Source organism: Corvus cornix, chromosome 3 (genome assembly GCF_000738735.6).
Source record: "Corvus cornix cornix isolate S_Up_H32 chromosome 3, ASM73873v5, whole genome shotgun sequence".
Taxonomy (NCBI): domain Eukaryota; kingdom Metazoa; phylum Chordata; class Aves; order Passeriformes; family Corvidae; genus Corvus; species Corvus cornix.
Window position 1 is genome coordinate 68,725,511 of NC_047056.1, and position 23,079 is coordinate 68,748,589.

Here is a 23,079-nt window from a genome sequence, read left to right on the forward strand (position 1 = left end):
TTGCAGATACTGGATGATTTACTGCTGTTTTTTCTTCTTGCTCTCTAAAATAGGAAAATATGTCTAGAATACTATATAAGCTTCTTTTATTAAAAAATAAAAAGCATTTTCTACACTACTACAATAATCTAAGAAATGTAAAGTTATATAAAGGATTATTAGATCACCTAATTAGAATATTTTAAAGTTATATTAGTATTTTGGGAAGCTTGGGATGCTGACAGCAACTCAAGGAGTAGAGTCTGCAGGATTGTTGCAAACTTTAACACATTAACTCTTTTGTGATCTAGTTCCTGCTTTCTTCTAACTCCTCTATTACTCTTGCTTCTCAAATATGTTATGTCTGGGCGTTAGAAAGTAAAGCTGCTGGCCATTGTCAACTCTAAAGAGTCTGAGAGGTGTTGTAGTAGTTTAACAGTCAGAAGAATGAGAACAGTGCTGTGAGTCTGACCTGTCTCTGCTGGTGTAAAACCAATGGAGGTACTTTAAAGCGGGCCAGACTGAGTTTCATTTCTTAGGACAGTAAGCTGGGTCTCAAAAGACTTGACTTTAAATACTGATTCAGTCCCAAGTGTTGTGTAGTTGGCCACATTTCATTTATTCCATCCCAAGTGTTGTTTCATTATCTATAAAATGGGGACGCTGCTTAATGGTATTGTCCTGGATATGGAGGCTGGTGGGCCTGTGGTACAAAGGCCAAAGAGAATCCAGTGGTGAGACATCCCTAGTACCAGAGATTCCTCCCCAGGTTAGGGTGACAGAAAAGGCTTCCCCCAGGATGCTGTGCTTTGGTATGTTAATATACCCCAGTTCTGCTTCCCTGGCTGGCTGTTGGCCTCCCTGCCCCTTGTTACCTTATATATCCCACACGCTAGAAAGTTCTCCACTCCAGGTTCCCCCCATTGGCTCTTGCCCCTCACCACCCCCCCAGAATTTTCCCATTGGCTCCCATTCCCCAGTCCCGCCTTTGTACTGGCCCCGTGCCCTTCGGATCATTGGTCTGTGATGATCGCCCGCTCCCGTATTTAAACCTGGACCCTCCAGTGTTCTTTGTCTTCATCCCTGGAACCCTACAGGAGCATGGCTGCATTAAACACCTCCCGTGGAACCCCATACAAAGATCCTTCCTGTTCTGTGTCATCGACCCATTTTCTGGAGCTATCCGTGTGTGTGTGCGTGCGCGTGTGTGTGAGTGTGTGCTGGTCCTGCCAAGCGGCTTCGCTAAGGAGATGCTTTTAGGAGGGTTGCGGCACCTCACCATCCGGCACCGCCAATCCACGGACAGCGGCACTGGAGATAAAGTCAGTTAAGGATAATGGGGTGCTCCAGTACAAGTATGCTGTAAATTGTTTTTGTTAACTCAATGAATGGATTATTTGTCTGAGGACCTGGGATGTCACTTAGCATCTGGAATTAACTTGAGAAATACACACATTCTGGACAATAAAAACAAAAAAGGAAAGAAAAGGAGAACAAAACCACTAAATCTTCAATCACAACTACAATCTGCTAATTGTCCTGATTTGGATTGCTTGGTAAATTAACGTGTAAGCTTCCACATGTGGTCACCCAATACTTTTTGTATTCTCATGACTCTCTCCCCTTGCAACACTTACAAAGGGAAGTACTGGATGCTTTTGCCGTTTTGTTTGGTATTTTGGCACATATGCTGTTGCATTGACTTGGCTGTACATGGCTTATTTTAGAACAGGAAAAAGAATATAAAAGTACTCAGAAGGCAGAATATCCTCTATAGCAATAGCTGTGATAAAAACCCACTTTTGAGCAAGAAGTGCCTTCAAAAATCTGTCTACGCTTAGTCCCATGTAGATCAAGAGTTGTCAATGATTTGTGGGCCAAAAATCCTCCATACTGGTCATAGTTTTAGTTCCGTGTCTTTTTTCCTTCTAATTGTTTTTCCCTCCAAGTATCAGCTTTGTGTTCTTCCAAACTGTTAATAACCATGGGGCCTCATACTTCCCTAGGATCTCACTGACTTCGCCTTTTACCAGACAGATGAGCTTTGCAGCAGCAGCATTGATTCTCTAATCTTCCTGAGCAACCTATGCCATGAACTCAGTTTAAAAAAAAGATTAAGGTTTTTTAAAGAAAGATTACTTAGGGAAGTAAGACAGGAGTTTTCCTTGTGAAAGCTGGTTCCATAAACATTTTACCCTCATTATACTGTGCAGTAATAAAGGCTTTTAATGTGCGCTTTTTGCTACCAAATCTGAAAAGTTGGCTCATAAGAGTTGATTTTGGCTGAAAACCAAGTGCTTGCTATCCTAACAAGATGCATACTTCTGGTGCAGAGGAGTTGTTTTAGCTGATCCATCAGTTTGATCCTCAGGTATAATTACTTCAGCAATATCAACTGAAACTTTCAACATTACAGCACTGATCAAGTAGAATGACTGGTTTTCAGGACAGGTGTGATTGCTTCATAAGTTGACTTCTTGTCAATAACTGTGACTGACAGCAGAATTATTCCTCACGCTGGTTTATTTCATGTATTATCCAATGGAGTTGCCTATAATTACGTTGGAGTTGTTGTCAGTGCCTTACTAGAAATAACTGTAGGACTGAAAACCTTAGTAACAGAAACGTTAAGATACTGTAAAGTAAAACACTCTGTTTGGAAGGACAAAGAAGCTTCTCCAATGGTACTGTCTGGGAGGCAAGGTTTGTTCATGTGCATTCCTCTCCATTGACTGAAATAAAGTAGGCATCAAAAGCTTTAATAACTTCTAGAAAAGACTGTCATGGCTTGTGAATTGGAACTGTCCAAGAAAGTATTCTTCACAGATGTTCCTTATCACAACTCAGTCTACCAGATAGCAGGGCTTTAGCTGACCTTAAGTTAGTTCTGAAGGTGTTGACATATTGGACCTATTAAAAAGTTGTAATAGCTAAGGACACAAGCCAAGTGAGAGCGCACAACAGATAACAAAGTCACTGTTCCTCTTTAGTTAGCATGGAGTTTACCTGCACAGAGCTCCACTGTGTACAAAAAAAGCTGGTTTATTAAAATATTTTGCATTTAATTAGAAAAAAAATTATATTTCCCTTTCAAAGAGTATGTACCACTTTCTTATTTGCTGTTGTCAGTAGTTTTTTCATATGATTTTATGAAATGCAGAGCTGTGCGTATTTCCTGAAAAGCTTTGTAAATACTATTTTACCAAACAGTGTCTAATCTTGCCTGTTCTTAATTCTGTCATCATTATAGGAGGAAATAGTAACAATTTCTGTATTAGACCTGCCTAATACTTTGCAATATAAGAGAGACTCGTGACCTTTGCAATAAGAAGTTTTCATACTTCCTTCACTTGATGCAGTTGTTTGATATTTGGTAGGGGCAAGTAGCCCTGAAATGACAAAGCTGCCTTTTGTCACCCATTCCTCAGACTTTTGAAGAGTTGTCACTGAAAGGCCATTTTTCTTTTTAGCCTTGTTTCCGTGAAAAGCTTGAGAGCTTGCCAGGGTACCTCTTGGACCCTAAGCATGGCTGTTGCTGAAACAAAAGTAGCAGTATGTTCTTTGCTGAATCTTGGAGGTACTGGAGTTGTCATAATGTTCCTCTGCCATCTCCAAAAATCTAAAGATTTAGGATTAGGGAAAAAGCAAGGCTGTAACACACTTTCCCTGCCAGAACTAAGCACTTGTCCCACTGACCTAATTCCTTGCCCTGAAGTGACACCACCTGAGGCTGGAGCAGCCCCAGGTTCTGGAAGAACTGAAAGAAGAGGAGGAAGAAGATGGAACTGTCACTCTATTCTGCATTCATGCAACCATCACTCCATGCTCCCAAGGAAGTTAGCTGCTCTACTGCTAGCTAATGTAATAGATAATCTGTAGTTTATACAGCAGTAGTCTTGAAGACACAAGTGAGGAGTTAAAGAATTGCTGATGAAAATGTGGTATGTGTAGGATTTGGGGCTGATGTGGGGAGAGAAGAGTATTTGAAAAGAAAATACACTGAAAATCCTTGCAAAAGCAATATAATGTTGGTGAAGGTTTTGTTCTCAAGGTGCTGATGCTGGCAAAAGTCGAATTCTTGTGCTCTGTGGTACAATTGTTGGTAAGATTTCAGCCTTGATGATTCCTGTCTTCAGGAATCTGCACATGTTAAATACAATGTTTCATGCAGAACCGTAAACCTGGAATTTCCAAATTCTTGGATGTGAAGTTCTGTAAACTAAGGATTAAGTTCTTTAACAGGATTTCGCCGTATGAAATCATATTTTTGCTGCATGAAAGGACTACCTAGGGCCTCTGGATTTGTTGCCACTCCCTGTACTAAATCTATTGTATCTGTGTTGTCAAGCTTAGCACAGTAATTTAAGTCTAATGTTGCAAGCTAGATAATGTATCTAATGCATAGCAGAAGTCTGAAATCATATAATCCAGGATCTTCATTTAATGATACACTGAGGAGTAGAAATGTAAGTGGGAAAATAAAATATTTTGACAACCTAGAAATACCTCTGTTAAGAGAGAATAATGAAAGCCTGGCCCATTAAAACACTGCAGAAAATGACGATTTAAGTGAACTCAGAATTTCAGTCAAGATGCTTTAAAATTTTTAGGGTTGTATTAATTGAAATTAATTAAATTGTTAGTGCAAACATGAGAAGAAGGCAGTTTAATTTAAGGGTCTAGGATAAAGGCATACAGGTAAAAAGAAAAGTAAGGATAATGGATTTCATTACTTATTCAAGTTAGTATGGTTTTGCAGTTAAGAGTTTTGAATTATCTTGATGTTACATCATGGCACAGAAGATGATGCGCTTTTGAAATAAAACATTGTTCTTAGATACATGGTTGGCTGTCTGTGAACATACCTCAGATTAGTGTGAGGTGTTGTTTCTGTCTGCAGCAAAGTCATCTTCATGGCTTTACAGTGTAAGCTATTCTTCAGTCAAGGTCTGTTGAGATGCTGTTTGTTAAAAATTGGTCAACATTGCCCAGCATCAAAGAGTGATGGCAAATTTTTGACCCTTAACCCACTGACACGATTTTTTTGCTTCCCCTTGAAAAGCCTGTCACATGTAAATGTTTGACTCCATTTTCCATTCTCTATAGAAGGTGTCAAATTTAAAAGGCTACTAACCACTTCCTCAACCTTCTGTTTTGCTGACTACAGTTTAAATGAAGCACATAAAAATTGGGAGCTTCATGTATGAGTGGGAAGGTCTTTCCCTTGTGTATATGTGTGATAACAGAACATATATAACAGGCATGTTCTGTTCACCTTACCAGACCAAAGAAATCCTTCTTTAAAGATACATTATTTAGATCTCATTTAGTGTTAAAACCAGCATAAAAATTAATAAACTCTTTTTCTGTAGTATCTCTGTGCTCCTAGATTCTTGTGTATAAAGATTCCAAGTATGTCCAGAATGTGCTGTTGTGCTCAGCATCAGATGGGACATTTTTTAATAGAGGTTATACCTTTTCATTAGACCACTCAATGGTTACTTGAAAAAAATTAAAAACATTTGCCTGTACAGCCCCTTTTCAGATTTCCAGTCTGTTGGTGTGCTTGATGTCCTTGCCTTGATTGGAAAGTTTTGGAGGATCTTAAGTAAATGCTGTAGTTCTTAGAGATGACCTGAAAAGCCTTGTTTGGGCTAAGGCCTTGCTAACTAGCTTTTGGGTACCCTGGTTGTTGCATTAGCCCTTGGCAGGTGCAGGGAAGCTGTATTCTGCTGTCTGTCCTTCTGCTCTTCACTGCCTTTACCAGCATTCACATGTGTCCAAGAGTCTAGACTTTGTGTTCAAAACTACCACAGGAAAAAGCAGTTTGGTTGAGTACTGATGCTATTGTGCTAAACCTCACTAATGATGAATTCCTCAGATTGATTGCACCTAAATAGGTGTTTTCCAAGTCTTTACTTACTTTCTTTAAGAGAATTTTATTAAAGAATTCTATGACACTAAGAGACTGTTTATTTATTTTCTTGGATATAGTTAAGAATTACGATGTATTGAATCTTGGGTTCTGTCCTGTGTTCAGTGAAAAGTTTTGGTTAATATGTATGGGAAAAGATGTTTCCTTTTAAGAGTCAAGGATATTGCTTAATAAATTGTCTTACTGTCTTAAGTGGTCATACTATTCTTAAATAATGTTTCCAAGATACTGGAACAAATACAGACATGAGATTATTGTGCCACAGAAATGAAAGAATACACGAGCATTTGTCTGCTTAATCAGCCCTATCGTTGAAACACCATCCCTTTGTTCTTGCTTCTTGGCTACAGTGCTGAAGTAGAGCAGGACACACAGGATTTTCTCAGCTGACCTGTAAAGCTATTAGAGCCCCAGGTTTTAAAACTGGGACATAGACAGCCATAGAAATATTTTAATAATCTTTTAGTAATTTGTATGGGAAGTGTGCTTACCAATCACAAGTGTCCATCCGTAAAAGGCTATTTTTTTTTTTCTTTTTGTAAAATTGTGTAAGTACTTGAGAAGTATTGTCATAGTGGAAGAATATTTCACTTGAGAACAGGTTTGAATGGAACCTGGGGAAGTTTTTGTCTTTCTAGAGCCAGGGAGTAAAATTGGCTTACACTCAGTTCCAGTGTGAACTTGGGGAAAGTGAGGAATCTGTAAGTCTTGGGAGGGGAGGAGAACTCCAACAAAACAACCCAGCCCAACAAACAGTAAAAAAATTTTACCATGGGTCGGCCCTGAAGCCTGATGACAGTAGAAGAGACTGTAGGAAACAGAGCCATCTTTACAGAAATGGTTGTGTTACTCTGGCAGACTTATTAGGATCCTCCCAAGACATCAGATGGGAAAACATTTAGTACCCAGTGCAACTCTGTAGGACCTTTGTGTCCCAGTTTTCAGTGGGTCTGGGACATAACAAATGGATACCTTCAGTAGTTTTAACTTTGGCTCAAGAGCAGTGAGGTCACTCACCCTCCTGATCATTAGTAGAGGGGAGAGGAGAGAAGTAATTGTTGGATAATTTTTGCCACTTACTTTGGTGCGTGCTTTAAAAGAAGTTTTATTTATAATGAAATTTTTATACAACAACATAAGAAGCTGCTTTTGGGCTAGAGGCAGATGATGTGCATTAGACTAATAATACATTGTACTTGAAAAATACTACTTGTGTGTTTTAAGCTCTGCTCTGTCATTGCCCACTTCTGAGGGGTAGTACATGTTAGTTGGAATATATTTGGAATAGATGTAATAATCATTAATTTTGAAGGATCACAAATGGAAAACCTTAAATGGCACTAGACAAGGACTTCTTTTCCATAGTTAGACCTAAAATTTGGTATTTGGTTGACTATTATGAACAGTATAGGAGATAAATACTTACTAAGACTGCTTGTATTTATGAAGTGTTTAAACTTTGCAGAATTTAATGAGGCATTCCTGCTAGAAAAAATGCCACATGTGGTACATTATTTTTGCAAATAATGAATGTTTTTACAAGAAACAGACAAACTAGCTAATCTTGGCAGAAAATCATTAACTGTGAATCGTATCAATATATGCCAAGGATGTGTTCAAGATGAGGTTACATAAAAGGTTCATGAAGTGAAGACCCTGACCTGCTTGAGCTGCATGGCTGTAAGGCCTTTTCCATCTCTTTAATCTTTTCTTACAGAAGTTAAAGCTTCAGGTTTTCTGTACCAAGTCTTTTGGGTTACTTTATATTAGCTCTTTGGAGATGAAGAATATCTGGCAAGAAGCATAAAGGGTTGAACCCCAGCATATGAACTGCTAGAAAATGTAACAACTGCTCAGAGTTAAAGTAGTCTCATGCTTGACTTGCCCAGTAATGCCATCCCACAGAAAATTATAACACCAGCTTGGGAATTTCCAGTGTTTATACAGACGTAACATCCAGTTGGTAAAATGTCTGTCTTTCTGAATTCTCAGAGGGTATAAAGTACACTCTCTGTGCACTGTATAGTGGCTCTGCTCTCACACAGTGACGGTGATGAAGGCAAAACAGAGTTTAGAAGTTTGCTGTGTCACATCAGGGAGATTTCCCAGTTCAGCTTTGCTGTCAGGGAGAATACTAGATTTTACTTTTTTTTTTTTCTTCATTAAAAGGAAAAGGTCACTCTGGATAGAGCAGTAATGAATGGAATAAGGAGCAGTGGTCCAGCTTCTCTCTCACAATGTGATGTACAGTGAGCACTGCAAAAAGCCACAAAAACTAAGAGAGCTGCCATTCTTTTGGCCTCTAGATAAGCCATCTCCAAAAGGATTTGCTATCTGTTATGAAAATGAGTGAATAGATACTGTTAAATGAAGATTCTATTCTTCAATTAATAAGTAATTTCCATTCTGGAGTAGATAATTTATGCCTACTACCCAGGCAGCAATTGTGATTAATATGCTGCATTAGTTACTTGAGCAGATAAAATCTCAACAGCTAAAGATCTTGTTTTCATGCAGATAAGGCTGATAGGAATATCAAAGGAAGATAAAACCTCAAGAATGTGATGTAATGCACAGAGCAAGTTATACCCTGTCAAAACTGTAAAGTCTGAACAAAATGTTATCAGATTTTCCTGTAAGGGAGGTTGGAAGAAAGGGTTATATATACTGGGACACCTCAAGCTCCACACATGATGGAAATGGAACTGACTGGTTTTGGCAAATAGAGTGTGATGGCTTGTCTTTCTATTTCTACCTACAGGAGAGTGGTGCTCTTTTTAAAGGACATCCTGTGTCTTATAAGGCAGCATTGGCCAAACATCACCATTGACAGCAAGTGGGGTTTGGAGTTTCATATTAACCAAGAGGCACTTCTCAGTGTTTTCTTTAGTCTGAATCTAAACTAAACTCTGGTTAAATAATTTTGTATCTCATTGACTTATACATTAAAGTTAAATTGCTTTTGTATTTATTCTGTTAAATTAGAAAAAAATCAAAAAGGTTTCCTGGGGTCATTTAATTTAACTTCTATTACTACACAAGTTTCCACACTCTTGTGTTCAGCAGACTATGCTTATTTGTCTGATCTCAACATCTTCTTCCAAAGTTGTATCCCAGTGTCCCAGACACATATTTGTCAGTGTAGCAAATCCTTAAATCCTTTTTAAATTTTTTTTTTTTTCTTGGCCGGTAACAACCTTCTTCTCACTGGCAAATTTGCACTTTCATTTTAAGATGCATAATTAAGCATTTGGGTCGTACAGAACACTAAGATGGCTGGTAATAAGCAGTAACTAGAATGAATACATGTAATCTGAAAACTGTTCTCTTGTAAATTAATGGTTTTGTCCACAATAGTTTTAATCTAAAAAATCACATTAATGAGAATTTTATGGAATAGAAGTTGGTTTTTTTTCTTGCAGTATATAGAATCATGAAGGTAGAAAAGATCTCTAAGATCGTCAAGTCCAACTGTCAGATATGCTGTTGTTTTCTTTATGTACATGAGATGTAGATGAGACAAAGTATTGTTGCTCTGGGAGTCAATTGTCAAGTAAGATCTTAATTTCTTCAAAGTTTGGTAATCACTATATATACTTCTATACTTGATTAAAATTAGGATCTTTTTTTCCTCATTCTAACTATCTTGCACCATTTGGTTTAACATATGGGCCATTAGTCTTTTCCTCGTTAGTGTTTATTTGGTTATCAATTACCTGTTCTGAAATATGTGGTAGAAGTATTATTTCAGTGTATCTTTGTGGGGGATAATCTTTGGTCAATTGTATGCCCTTTAAGCTATGTTGTAAGCAAATATTGTGTAGTTTTCTGCCATAACTGTGACTTTGTTAAATGCTGGACTGCCACTGTACAAATTGGATTTTGAGACTCTAATTTTGGTTTAAAGAAAACATATCTCCAGATTTTACCCTTTTTAATGGATTATATTAATGCATTGTTTTTAAATGTGAAGCATTTTATCTTACTGTGGTTATACAGGTTGAGAAATTGTGCAGAAACAAAAACCAGAGCGATTTGATACAGTAAATTTTATTAATTATCTTCCTTCTTTTGTAGATATTTGGGCAATCGGCTGCATATTTGCTGAACTGTTGACTTCAGAACCTATATTTCACTGTCGCCAGGAGGATATCAAAACAAGTAATCCTTTTCATCACGATCAGCTAGACCGCATTTTCAGTGTAATGGGATTCCCTGCAGGTAATTTATTTTCATTAAAGCAGCAGACATAGTGCTACTGAGTTGTTTGTTTGTTGGGGTTTTTTTCTAAAGGAAATTACTAGTTGTTTTTATAGGTACAAAGCAACTGTCAGTTTGATGGATTTGGAAATGCTGACAATTAAAGAACAATAGCACTGGCCAACAAATAGGAAGTCAAACAACTCCTGTAGTTATTTCTTCCTGAGTATTACTTAACCTACACATTCAGAACTGTAAATGCTTTTTCTTTTTTCTGCACTACCATAGATAAAGACTGGGAAGACATAAGGAAGATGCCAGAATATCCAACTCTTCAGAAAGATTTTAGAAGAACAACGTAAGTGATGATAATGTAACAACAGTTCATTGAGTGTGGTGGAGGCAGAAATCGGCTCTGACTTCTTGGGGAGGGGGTTTTGAAGTATTTGGATTCAAACAGCTGTCCTGTTTGAATTAGGTGGTTTACTTGAATGGTGTTCTCTCCCTCAGCTGCTTGTTAAGAACATAACTGAATAACCTCCTCATTTCTCTAGAAGGGGTTGTCATAAGTGTAATTTAATCTATGACAGGCACAGACAAATGAGCTTGCTTAACCCATTTCTATTACATGTTCAAGATAACTTCATTCATTTTGTGGGAGAAAGAATAGGGAAGCACTGGTATTTTTGACAAGCGGGTATGTGAAGACAGCAATGTATTGGACAGAAATTTCTATTGAAGGTAGCATGTTCAGTAGGTTGTGATGCAAAGCCTGTCTGGGATCTGCGAATTTTCCACTTCTACTGTTTCCTGGTGCTTTGGCTAAATGAGTCAAGTGGTGATAATTGATCAGAGATGGTAAGGAGTCACATGGACTTCTTAAAGTAAGGTAGAGGACGCGGATTTGGGAGTTTTTGGATTCTGTTTCCAGCTCTGACATGGATTCATTACACTGGCTTTACATAAGATATGAAGTTTATCTTTTCTTTGAAGCTTCTTTCTTTTGAAAATGTCTTTAGATAACGTCTGGAGTCGTAAATTGAAGGCAAGGCACAGGTTATAAGTATTTAGAGCATTTTTGAGTTTGGGAGCTGTAAGGACTGTATGATTTTCTGCAGGTTGGGGAGACAGAATGGTAATCTAACTGCTCTGCCAAGTTTTAACTGGATGCAACTTAATAGCTTAAATGTTGAGCTGTGACAAACTGCTGAACACTTTCTGTGGCAGAGTTGCTTTAGAAAAATAGAGTATAAACTTCAAATTGTCTCTCTGTCGTATATCCTTATCAACAGCTTATCCATATACTATAAAAGTTGCCTGCTTCATGGAAATAATCTTTACACAGTTGATTGCTCTCCAGTTGGTGAAAAGCACACTTTATGTGTGCAACTGCTAGGTAAATATCTGACGTGTCTTCTGATAGCAGTTCTTTTTCCAGTTTACTTACTGAGGGTTGGGAAATGTTTCTGTGGTCGCTTGATAGAGTTACATGTTTTTAATGCACTATTATTTCAGACATGTCTTTCTTTAACTGTATTTTTCAGATATGCCAATAGTAGCCTCATAAAATACATGGAGAAACACAAAGTCAAGCCTGACAGCAAAGTTTTTCTTTTGGTAGGTGCAACTTGAAAATTGCTGTGATGACAGGAATGAAATTGCATTTCTTAAGCGTAATATCTGTATCTGTTCTCCTATCTCATTCTAATGAACCCCAATGTTAAGGAAAGCTATTTATCACTAACTGGCCATTTTTGAAATGTGTTTTCTTCATACACATTTTGCTTAAACTGCTGGTATTGAAGATCTGAGAGTCTTCTCTAATTAAGATCTGCAAGACACTTGGATACCCAGCCTTACCTTTAGGTCTCCTGTGCAAATAAGAGAGTGAGTATAATATGTGTCTTGATTCTGTGTGGCTTCAGAGAGCTAAAGAACCCCCAAAAGCTAAAAGAGTTTTGAGAAGAAAGGGAAGAGGAAAGGAGAAATTAATTTCTTGTAGTAATTTGGTTTTCTTTTTCTTCCCTCTGAGAGTAGTCCACCACTGTTCTGGCAATGATTCCAGACAAAATCCCTAAATACATATTTGCTGGTTGCCTAGTCGAGTCATCCGTTGTAGGCCAACGCAGGGTTTCTCTGTCTAATACTGCATCATTTCTGGATGCCTCTGTGATGACTTGGTGCTGTCTAAATTTAGGAACGATGTTCAAAGTGACTTTGCTAATGCCATGTACAGGGAGGTCTGTAATGAGGCTCTTAGGGCAGCTTGAGTTTCAGTGGTCTGCTTTCAGTTACAAATTCAGCATAGCAGTCATCTCTCTATGTCCTGGCAAAGATTTGCTCTTTAACTCGTTAGTAGTTGCTGGATGATGACACAAATAGCTGTGGAAACAGAATAGGTTGATACCAAGTGGGTGGAAGGGAAGAATTTCCATAAGAAGAGTGAGACTTGATGAAAAAAAAAAGAACTAAAATTTCTTAAACTCAACTTACTGGGCATACAGTGGAATCACCTGGAGGGTAAGTCTAACTGAGAAGATGACAATTTTAAGAGACATCATTAGTTAGCACATGAATTTCCATGTTTTCCTAGTAAAAGTGAAATCCACCAGAAAACCTGCTTGCTGTCAGCTTATACTGCTAATTCATCAAGGCTGAACACTGAGTTGAGAGTCGTCTTGGGTGGGTAGGCTGCTTTTCCTAGGGGAAATATTAACCAGATCTCTAAAGAACACTGAAACTACCATACTTTGCTGTTCTTTCTGAATATCATGAAGAAGACTTAGTTCGCTAAGGAGGCTAATTTGTTAGATTTTTCTCACAGTTCAAGGAGTGAATAAGGGTGGTTTAATGATCAGCCACAGAGACGGAGGCTGATCTCAAATCAGGTAGTCTCCCAGAGCTCTGAATAAGAATGCCCAGGAGTGTGGACTACCTTCCTGATATCTCATTGCTGTACTGGGGAGGTTCATGTATTGTGAAGCAGACTCCCTAAAACTCCTTGTTCATATCCAAGGTAGTTATTTTTATGAGGTAACCTCCATCTTGCAGGGTGACCTCTGAAGACATCTGCTTTGAACAGTCATTGATTGAGACTGTGCTAATGAGTGCAGGAAGTGTGGTGCATGGGGAACAGATGGCATCAAGTAGATAAGTGCAGGATAGCAAGTGACTCTTGACAGAGAGAATGATATTATGCCATTCTGCTGATTGACATTGAATGATAATGTCTACGTGAAGGGCAGAATGTTTTCCATTCAGGAAGAGGCATCTGTTCTTGCTGTCCTGGAAGAGTTGCAGGCATAGTATTCATAGCTGCCATGTCAGGCCAGTGGAGCCTGAGAGCGAGCGAGCTTGAGACCTACTGGGAAGTATGAGATTTTGATGAAGTCTAGTCTCATTGGTTTCCTATGTTGTCTTAGCAGCTGCTGCCCTGAAAGCAAATTGTTTCCAGACATTTTTTTTATTCATTTTCCCCAGAAGCTACAGATAACCAGACTTTCTCAAAGAAGTTGGTTCACAGTAGCATCACTGATAGGCAGGTTATCTCGCTGAGAGGGATGTTGTGTGTGGTATTACTTGGAATGGGCAAGCTGATTGTATCCTTGCAAGTGAAGCAGGAATGCTAAGGGAATGTCCAGATCATTAAAAGGGCCAAGATATCATCAGGTCTTCTGCTGCAGTACATTAACCTTACCGTATGAGTGACAAAGAATACAGGTCATGTTTGGAGACAGTTCATGATGACAGTGTTATGTGGCAGAAAACTGGAGGAGCTTTCTCTTGAGTAGGGCTGCAGCAACTGGGTCTGAGGAAGGAGTCCAGAAGGCAGAAGCTGATGCCCTGTAGTCTTCTGTCAATGATGACATCTGGTACCAAAGATCAGGAGTGGCCTTGTACAGAATATGCATGTTTGTCCCTGCAGTCACGGTGGAGGAACTGGGAAATTTGCGTAACCTGTAGTGGTGCCAGAAGCTGCTGTAGCTGACAAAAAATTTTCACATAGGGAAAGGTGATTTGAAGTAAAGATATTGAGTACCAAACTATTGTCTATACCGTGTTGTGTGAGGTCACTGTGTAGAGAGCCAACATCACATTTAGAAGTTCCGTTTGTTAAGGTCCACAGAAAATGTAGGGTTAGGAGTTACCTCACCGCACAAAAATACAGCAAATAAGTGCCCATTCAAACCCTCCAGGTGTGTACAATGCAGGAATATCTGGAGGTGTATCTAGGCAAGCAGCAGAAATCCATTTAGGAGTTAGTTGCAAATGAACTGATAGGTGGAGAGACAGCCCAAATAGCTCTGTTTTGTTGTCAGTCTGTTGCCCATAAAGTATGGGAATAAAAAGAGTTGGGAAGGAAATGGCAAAAGTACAAAGAATTTTGAGACCTTTCTATCAAGTAGGGTTAACTACAACTATTGAGAAAGATGATTCCCTGTATTTCCTTTTTTGAGGAGGGTGAGTGTTTTTACTGAGGCTCTTTACTGTAGCATATATATAGAATATGAAATTGTATGTTAGGTTTTTAATTTATTGGAGCAAAAAGCCCTAAATACCCATGCCAAAATCACATTTTTTTGCTGAATATCCAGGCAGTTTTTGTTGGAGACCTCAAAGAGAGTTTGAGCTGATATGTCCTTTGCAGAAGGATTTTTATTTTCACTACTGGCTTGAATTAAGAGAGTATTGTGTTAGAGCAGGATACTGTATAATGTAATTTCAGCACCTAAATTTCCTACTGTAAATTTATCAGAATGTGATAAGTAAGTAACTATTTAAAATGATGTGATATGCCTATAATTCCTGTTTTATACTACTAATATATTGTAATCCTCTTTTATAGCCTGCTGCAGTCAAAAGTATTCTGGCTAATAAATTTGTGCTTGTTTTCCTCCTAGCAATGAGGAAAGGTTACTAGGAAGGGTCTGCTCCTCCTCTTTTTTATTTTGGTACCAATTAGACTGGGTTTGGGAGCTGCATGAGTAGCAGAGTGCTCTGATTCTGGAATATTGCCAGTGCAAGAAATGAAGATTTATTGTTTCCATCCCTGAAGCGGAGATATGGAGAATCCTGGTCATGTTCAGTCTGTTCTGACACTTTTTTCCTTTTGTGTCAGCAGTGTAGAACAGTATAAAAGCTATGCGCACATACCACAAGAAAAAGCTGTTATTTAGAAATGATGCTTTATGAACCTGTGACAGCTGAATTTAGCGTTGCTTTAGTGCAGTGGTTCAGCCTGAGCAATTAATATTGCCTGGTACACTTAACTGTTTATTACATGAGAAGTACTTCACAACCACAGTACTTTGATGGATGTGCATTGTAGTTCTTGGGAATTTCACTGAACAAGCAATGCTAACTTAGGCTTGTCTGGACAAGCCAGAAATAATTTAGTAATCCACAATCCAAGACATACAAGTCATAGTTTGAAAAATGATAGTTTGTTAAGCTTTTTGCCATTTTTAATGTTATGCTTTGCAGCTTCAGAAGCTTCTTACTATGGACCCTACCAAGAGAATTACCTCAGAGCAGGCTTTGCAGGACCCTTACTTTCAAGAGGATCCTCTGCCTACATCAGAGTATGTATTCCCTCTTTTGTGCACGTTGGGGTGACTTCCTTCTGCTACATGCTAGTCCCTGAAATGACATGATAGCTGAAAAATTCACAGATACCTACCTACCTGTGTCCGTAAGAAGTAGAAGCTCAGGCATGCTCATTAGAAGCTACAAGTGTAGTAAGAAGTGTTTGTATCTACTGGTGCCAGAACTGAGTGGTCATGAAAAATAACCCAGTACCGCACTAGTGTTGTAATTCTGAATGTGCTACCAAAGCCAGAGTGACAACATTACTGCAGTATTTAGAGAATCAATCTCTGCCCTCTTCTGTTCTGCCTTACACAGCCTCAGAGCCCTGTTCTCCATTGCCTGGTTGATTGTGCCTCTCCCTAGGAGTGGGACAGTTCTCTGACCTACAGCCCATTCCCATGCCCTCTTTCACAGGGTAACAGTATGGGAAAAGTGAAGAGATAAATGGCTGCCTAAAATCCCACAAATCCCTTGTTCAGAAGGCTTGAGAGTACAGAATTTATATTTCTGTATATTTTATTGTCATGAAAAGTTCAAATGATATATTCAGCTCCAGCTGGCAGACTTTGTCAGTTTCTCTTCCCAGTTTTCAGAAGCATGGTGGTGCACAGCATTATGATCCGTATGAACTTGATGCAGGTAGACTTCTACCTTTGCTTTCACTGTTTCCTCAACTAGCAGGCAACACTAAAAGGAGGGAACAGTCACTGGAATGAAAAAGGAGTCTAGTTGAGACTAGTTGGGTTTTTAAAATTTCTTTTTCTGTTTGAAAAAATCAAACTCTACATAGCAGCAAGATTAGGAACTGTTTACACCCTTCTAAAAACCACGTCATGTTGATTGTATTCTGAGTGTTGGCACAGAAATCTAAGAAATTTATACTGGTCAAGACCTACCAGTAATTTTCTGCTTAGTGTTTATCTGATGCTATCCTGTGTAGAGCTGGATAGCTCCCCATGGATTACAGGATAACAGGATGATAAACATTAAGGAATGTTCCAAATGCCATTGGCCAGATGAATTTAAAAGCGATCTTTTTTTCCCTAAACAAGACCTGAGAAGCTTATTGAAAGTAACTCTGCAGTTGTAATTGGCAAATATATTGAAGCCTGTTGTAAGCCAAGGCAGGCTCATAAGACACTAATACTCTTTGGATCAGTCCCTTTATTCAGTGAGCCATGCATGTTCCAACTGGGTGTTGTGGAACCTCTGACACTGCGTTTGTTCATTTTACCATCTGGATCAACAAGTGGTCGTTCTGGCATTTGGGCATGTTCAACCATGCCATGATTTCTAAATGACAGCCTTGTGCCAACAGCAAAGAGATCTGACATTACAATCAGCACCTATCTTGGGTGCTCACACTGCCACTCACTTGTGGAAACAGGATTCGTCGGATAGCAGAAATGAAGTTGTGTGACATGCATTTGTTTTTAACATAGTGTTAAGGAAATGTATGCCATATGTACATATTTGTGGAGTGTTTACTGTTTACTGTGTTTCAGTGTGTTTGCTGGCTGTCAGATTCCATATCCAAAAAGAGAATTCCTCAATGAAGATGAACCTGAAGAGAAAGGGGATAAGGTATAATAAACTCCTTTTTTTGGCTATTTTTTTTACTTCTAAGTATGCAATAAGAAAGCATGATGGTGCCAAATGGAAAGTACTGAAACATGAAGAGTTAACCAAAAATGTGTTTCTAAGGCAACGCTCTCTTAAAACTGCTTCTCAGACAGTTGAAAAGTGTCAGATGACTTGGGGTGTCTCAGGTGATATCACCAGCATGGTTTGCCCTGACCTGTGGGGAATGAGCTGGAGGGCTCTTCTGTCAGCAGTAGCCTGCTCTCAGTTGCTGTCCTTCCAAGACCTTGCTATCTCCTCCAGCATCACATGATGAAAATACGTTGTGAGCAAATGAAAAGAATGGCATTTTCATTGTATGACTGGCATACATCCAGCCATTTGAATGTAGATGGCTGTTGGGGTCTCAAATAAATAGTGGCAGGCTGCTTCTGGCACTACATCAGAACATTTCATCCATCTGCACACAGTTTCCTGATCATGTTTTAAGGGCCCGCAGACAAAGGAGTAATAAGGACTGTGAACTGTTCTGGTAGCAGCAATCTGCTCTGAATATTCTCTTTCCCATAGCCCTGTAGACATGGGCAAGAACTTGTTTGTGTGCATAATAAATTTTGGTGTGTTTGCAACATAATCTGATCTGCTTGGTGCGTGTAGCTCAGCTGAGCTACGTGACCACAGTGATTGTCCCATAGTGCTGTGAAGGCTGGACAATGGTGCTACAGTGTAGGAAACAGTGTGTTATTTTCACTGAACAGGGTACAGTGAGGCAACAACAGTGATGTATAGCTAACAAAAGAGAAGAGAACAGTCTTGAACTGTAGTTATCTGAGGACTATGTAAGAAGGACCGTTGTCTTTTGGAAAAACCATTTGACTACATGAACGTTCTGTTTTCAGTTTTCTGCGTAGCATGACTAACTAGGAGTTTAAAACTGTATTTCAGAGAGCAAATGTTGTTTTCAGAACAGATATTGCAGATTCTTCTGTACCGAGAGCAAGTGGTAGTATCCCTGAGTTTTGTGTCCAGATAGTTTTTTCCAAAGGAGGAAACAGGCTCCTGAGCAAAAATAGTCATGATACTGATTTGTTTGTAATTGTTACTAGTTTTGCTTCAACTCTTACAGCTTCAAAAAACAAGAAGAAACCTTATGAATTCAAATTACTCTGGCTTTTTTATATTTAAGTCCATGTACTTAAAAGTAAATTTCTGTCTTTTCCCTGGGAGTGTTGCGGGGATGATGACAATAGCATGCTTATATTTAAAACAACCAATATATAAATGGTCTTTGAGATTGTTGAGGACAGTCAGGTATTTATGCACACTCCAAATTAAACTTTTTTTAGACCATTTAGGTAATATAAGTCACACATTACTCATTGAATGTGTTCCCACAGTGTAGAAAGTGTGGAGGTAAAAACTGTTCTGGGAAGTTGGATCTGTGCCATGTTTTGTTGCTTTATGACATAAATGAAAGGGGGTTTTGGGGTTTTTTTTAGACTGGTTCCTTACTGGTTTGTTTTTAAAATTGTAAATATCTGTATAGTCATTGGAAACCTGGAGAAGTTGTCTGTGTTTGTTTATTTGGAACTTGCATCGGAAGTAACACTTAGCATAAGCATCCATTCTCCAATATTGTTAACTGTTAGTCAGCAAGGCTAAAATGAGGGTTTGTAAAATATTTAAATTCTGTTAGGCAAGTTTCTGCTAGGTTTGTTTCTAGGTAGGACTGAAATTTCATTTTGGTAATTTGTGCCTGAGAGGTGACATATGGTAATGTGTTGTTAAGTGTAGGCCTTTCACAAGTTCAGTCATTTAGGAACTGCCATGAGCCAGACTGACCTGAGGACAGTATTTTTGCTGGCGAAAGCCATTTTTGTGCAGTAAGGCAGGGCAGCCAGACCCCAGCTGGAGACTGACAGAGCAGGTCTCAGTCTCTACCCAGGCAGCAGCAGCAGTAGTTCCACACAAGAACAAGCTCAGGCTAGTCAACTAAATTTTGTGCTAAAATCTGAAGCACAAAACCTGGGACGTACAATAAACTCTTGCCTTTAATTGTGAGAGTCCCTTCAATATTTGGTTACACATTAAAAAATTGCAGTTTTTCAGCTCACACAATAGTAACTGCCTTACTTGCATCCAAACACTCCTATGAAACCACAAATTTCAGAATTCTAACACAAAGAGTACCTTAGTTATTGGTGTTTTGTTTGCATCAGTGAAGCTCAAACCATTATGAAAAATAAATTGCTTCTTAATAGCTTTTTTTACAAGCTAGTTTGATTAACTTTTTAAATGATTGAAGTTTAAATCTCCCAGGAAGTAGAACCTGACTGAGATGAGATTTGAGGACTACATGCAGGAGGATAGATTATGGCTTTTGCTAAATGTGACATGGAATTGCAAGCCCCCTCTTAAGTCCTTGAAGATGCAAGCCTTCTTTGTAATCTTAAATGAATACATCACTGCAAATTTTGTCTGAATGTATCTTGGGAGGCCATTGTGATGACTGGCATAGATGAAGATCTTTTATGTCGTTTATCTGAGGTAACTGAAAGCCTCTTGGTGATGGGGGCATCAAGGATTTTCTGCTAGTGGCAACTGGTTGTCAAGATTTCTGAAAAACTAATAAAGTGAGCTTTTTATTAAAAGGCTGCCATACTAAAGCTTTGATCATTACATAAGTGGATATACTAGGGGGGAAAAAAGCCCCTATCCTGGAATGTTCCCTACAGTATATTAGGGGAAGGGTAGTAAGGCTTTTTAATTCAATCCATGTCATTTGAAGGTTTTTTTACATGATGAGCAAGTGACATATCTCACATTTGGAGTGAAATTGCTTTCCTTTGCAATTCTCTTAGGTGGTTTAGTGCTCTGATGGAGGAGCCATCCCTGGTGTTTGAAAGCAAATGAATGTGTTGTCTTTCCCAGAACTGTCTAACCATGGAGGACAGAGTTGCACTCTGTTGATTTTCTGACCTTCCCTCCACTTCCTCAAATACTCCTTTTAGTCTGTAGCCCTCTGAAGCCAAAAGAGCTCTCTATGTCTTTTACTCTTGTGTTCTCCTTCTTAACCTTTATTCTCCCTTCTGTGACACTTTTCTCTGTTTCTTTTCCTGCTAGGTCCCAGTGTCATCTTAATTATCTGGCTTCTCTTCCTTTGCTAGTCTTCTCCTTCCCTTGGCAGATTCTTCTTTCAGTTGTTTCCTCCTCTTTCGTCTTCAACATCTCTGGTCTATTTTCACTTTTCTGCTATTTCAGTAAGATTTTCTGGCGCTATACATTGTTCACCATGCTGGGCCCTATTCCCAGTACAGCACTCCCTGCAGGGTATTTAAAAGCACAGGAGACTGAAATCATAATGAAACCTGTTTCTTGTTTTGCCACAGAATTTCCTTGCAACCAGGAAGGCATGATATAACTTTGGTCTCAATTTGCTTACCTTTCTGGCAGTAATGCTGTCAGCCTTCTTCAGGTGAAAAGTGAAAGTTTGAAAAGTGGTTTTGATTCTTAGTGAACAAGGCCATTGAAGCACTTAGAGCAACTTACTGTGGTTCCTTATGTCTGCCACTGAGCACTAGTGAAATTTTGGGTGTTTTGATTTCATTCATTAGGTGATTACTGCTTTATAAATGGTTCCTTTTATCCTCTCTGAGCTGTAGGAGGCACTAGACTGTCTTTCCAGTTCAAGTCCAGCTTGTTTCATTAAAAAAGCGAAATGACCACAAGTGGGATACCCCCACAAGGTGTGCAAGTCTGTTCTGAGAGTGAACTTCACCCAGCATTCAGCCTTGCTCTGTTTTCCCATTGGGCCGGCAGGCCTGCCTTCCCCTTGGTGACGCCAGGGTTGGCAGCTCCATGAAGCTCACAAACCTAGCTCAGAGGAAGTGACCGTGTTGTGTCGCTTCTTCCCTCAGAATCAGCAGCAGCAGAATCAGCATCAGCAGCAAACAGCACCTCAGCAGCAGCCGCAGGCAGCGCCGCAGCAGCCGCAGCCACAGCAGCAGAACAGCACCCAGACCAACGGGACGGCGGCGGGCGCTGGCGCCGGAGCAGGGGGTGCCGGCGCGGGGCTCCAGCACAGCCAGGATTCCAGCCTCAACCAGGTGCCTCCGAACAAGAAACCACGCATAGGGCCTTCAGGCACTAACTCAGGCGGGCCTGTCATGCCTTCAGATTATCAGGTACCTCTGGAAATTTTTCTGTTTCTGATATATAGGGCCAAGGGCTAAAATGTCATTTTTCCCCTTCCCCACTGCAAGAACAGATCACGTTTTAATGAATTTTTGATGTAACCTGAGGCATGCTGAGGTTTTGTTCTGTGATTGGTAATTTTCAATAGAATACCAGTTTGAGTTGTATCTACTGCATCCTGTAAAGTGTTGAAGAGTAGTCCACTCTAGGAAAGCACTTAAATATTTGCTTAACTTTATATTTTAGAGTAACCTTGCTGAAGCCAGTGGATGTAAATGCTGCATTGCATCAAGTTCAGGATATCAGGTCTTGGCATTATTAAATCCCATGTGAGGAGCAGATGTGAGATGATCCTGAGAAGGAGAAGCAAAGATAGAATCAGGCTTTCGCATTTCATTCCTCATATTGTCACATGTATGAAGTGGTGCTGTAGTTTATTCTGGTATCTTTCTAAGTCTGCTTCTAATGTTAAAGAAAAAAATGAATGTAAGCACAGGAATGACAATTCGGTTCATCCATTTGATTCATGCCAAAGTAGGGCACAAAGACATGCATTGTTTCTAATGGGACCAAAGTAGAACAGATTTCATGTTTTCCAGTACAGTAGCATTCATAAGGAAAAGCACTATCACTGAATCATTTTTGAATTTGCATAATTGTATTTGCTTACTAGAATTATATTTTCCACCAAAAAAGTAACGTACATTAACTATAGAAAGCATTGAACTTACTAGGATCTTCAGTACCTGAGTTTATACTTGCTGGAGCAGTAGTTAGTTGAAAGACGAATTAAAAAAAGGTAGATATTAAGGGTAACTTTTAAATAATGTTGGGGCATCCATCTGCTTCTAGCCTCCAAGGGGATCCTGCCTTGGAGAATGGTCTTTTCAGGCTGCTTTAAAGTTAAAATAAGTAGGTTTTAAGGCACCCAGCTCTAGAGTTGTCTTGACTTAGCCTTCCAGACCTTCTCCACAGACAATTGATTACTCAGTGCCAGACATATTTCTCCTATTTTTGTTTGACTCTTTGAGTTACAAATGGTCATGAAGGCATTGAATGCAATTTAAAGAGAAAGACAACTAGGTTTCTTTTTTGAAAAGTTCCAGACAGGCTTCAGGCCTGGACAGATCAGTACAGCTGTCTGACTGCACAGTATTTATGGCTGGTCTGGTTTGGTCTGTACTTTGAGGACTGGTGTGCTGCATTTGATGATATCCATTATAGAATTCTTAACCAGCTCTCTGAATTGTTGGCAGACTTCCCCAAGTTGCTAGCAGTCTAAATATTCTTTTTTTTCAGATTTTTTTTACACTCTATGACGCTTTCCTTCTAAACTTTAACAGAACAGGCATCAAATCATGATCTGCATGTTTCCTTTATGTCATTCACTAAATTGTGTGGTCTGACTATCCATTTTTATGCGTGTGTTTGGCTATCTGCCTTTAACTTCTAGCTGACTATCTTCTGTTCCAGAAAGGAATGTCTGCAATTTGTCCAAGTCTGACTTTGTTAAAAACAAATTCTCATATGTGGAACAAAAATAAGCATGGGCAAGTTAATGCATTCTTGTAGTCTTATGGCATTAATTTTACTCCATTTTA

At 39.1% G+C, this 23,079-nt stretch overlaps 1 protein-coding gene across 2 annotated transcripts in view; it reads left to right on the top strand.

Annotated features, from left to right (window-relative positions):
* Window positions 1-23,079, top strand: part of CDK19 (cyclin dependent kinase 19) — a 121,184-nt gene that overhangs the window by 92,664 nt on the left and 5,441 nt on the right. For both annotated transcript variants that reach the window (XM_039568667.1, XM_039568666.1), the window contains exons 7-12: window positions 9,992-10,135; window positions 10,403-10,472; window positions 11,659-11,731; window positions 15,599-15,696; window positions 17,209-17,287; window positions 21,202-21,468. In XM_039568667.1, the coding sequence (XP_039424601.1) occupies window positions 9,992-10,135; window positions 10,403-10,472; window positions 11,659-11,731; window positions 15,599-15,696; window positions 17,209-17,287; window positions 21,202-21,468 (731 nt within the window). The remainder of the gene's footprint in view (window positions 1-9,991; window positions 10,136-10,402; window positions 10,473-11,658; window positions 11,732-15,598; window positions 15,697-17,208; window positions 17,288-21,201; window positions 21,469-23,079) is intronic.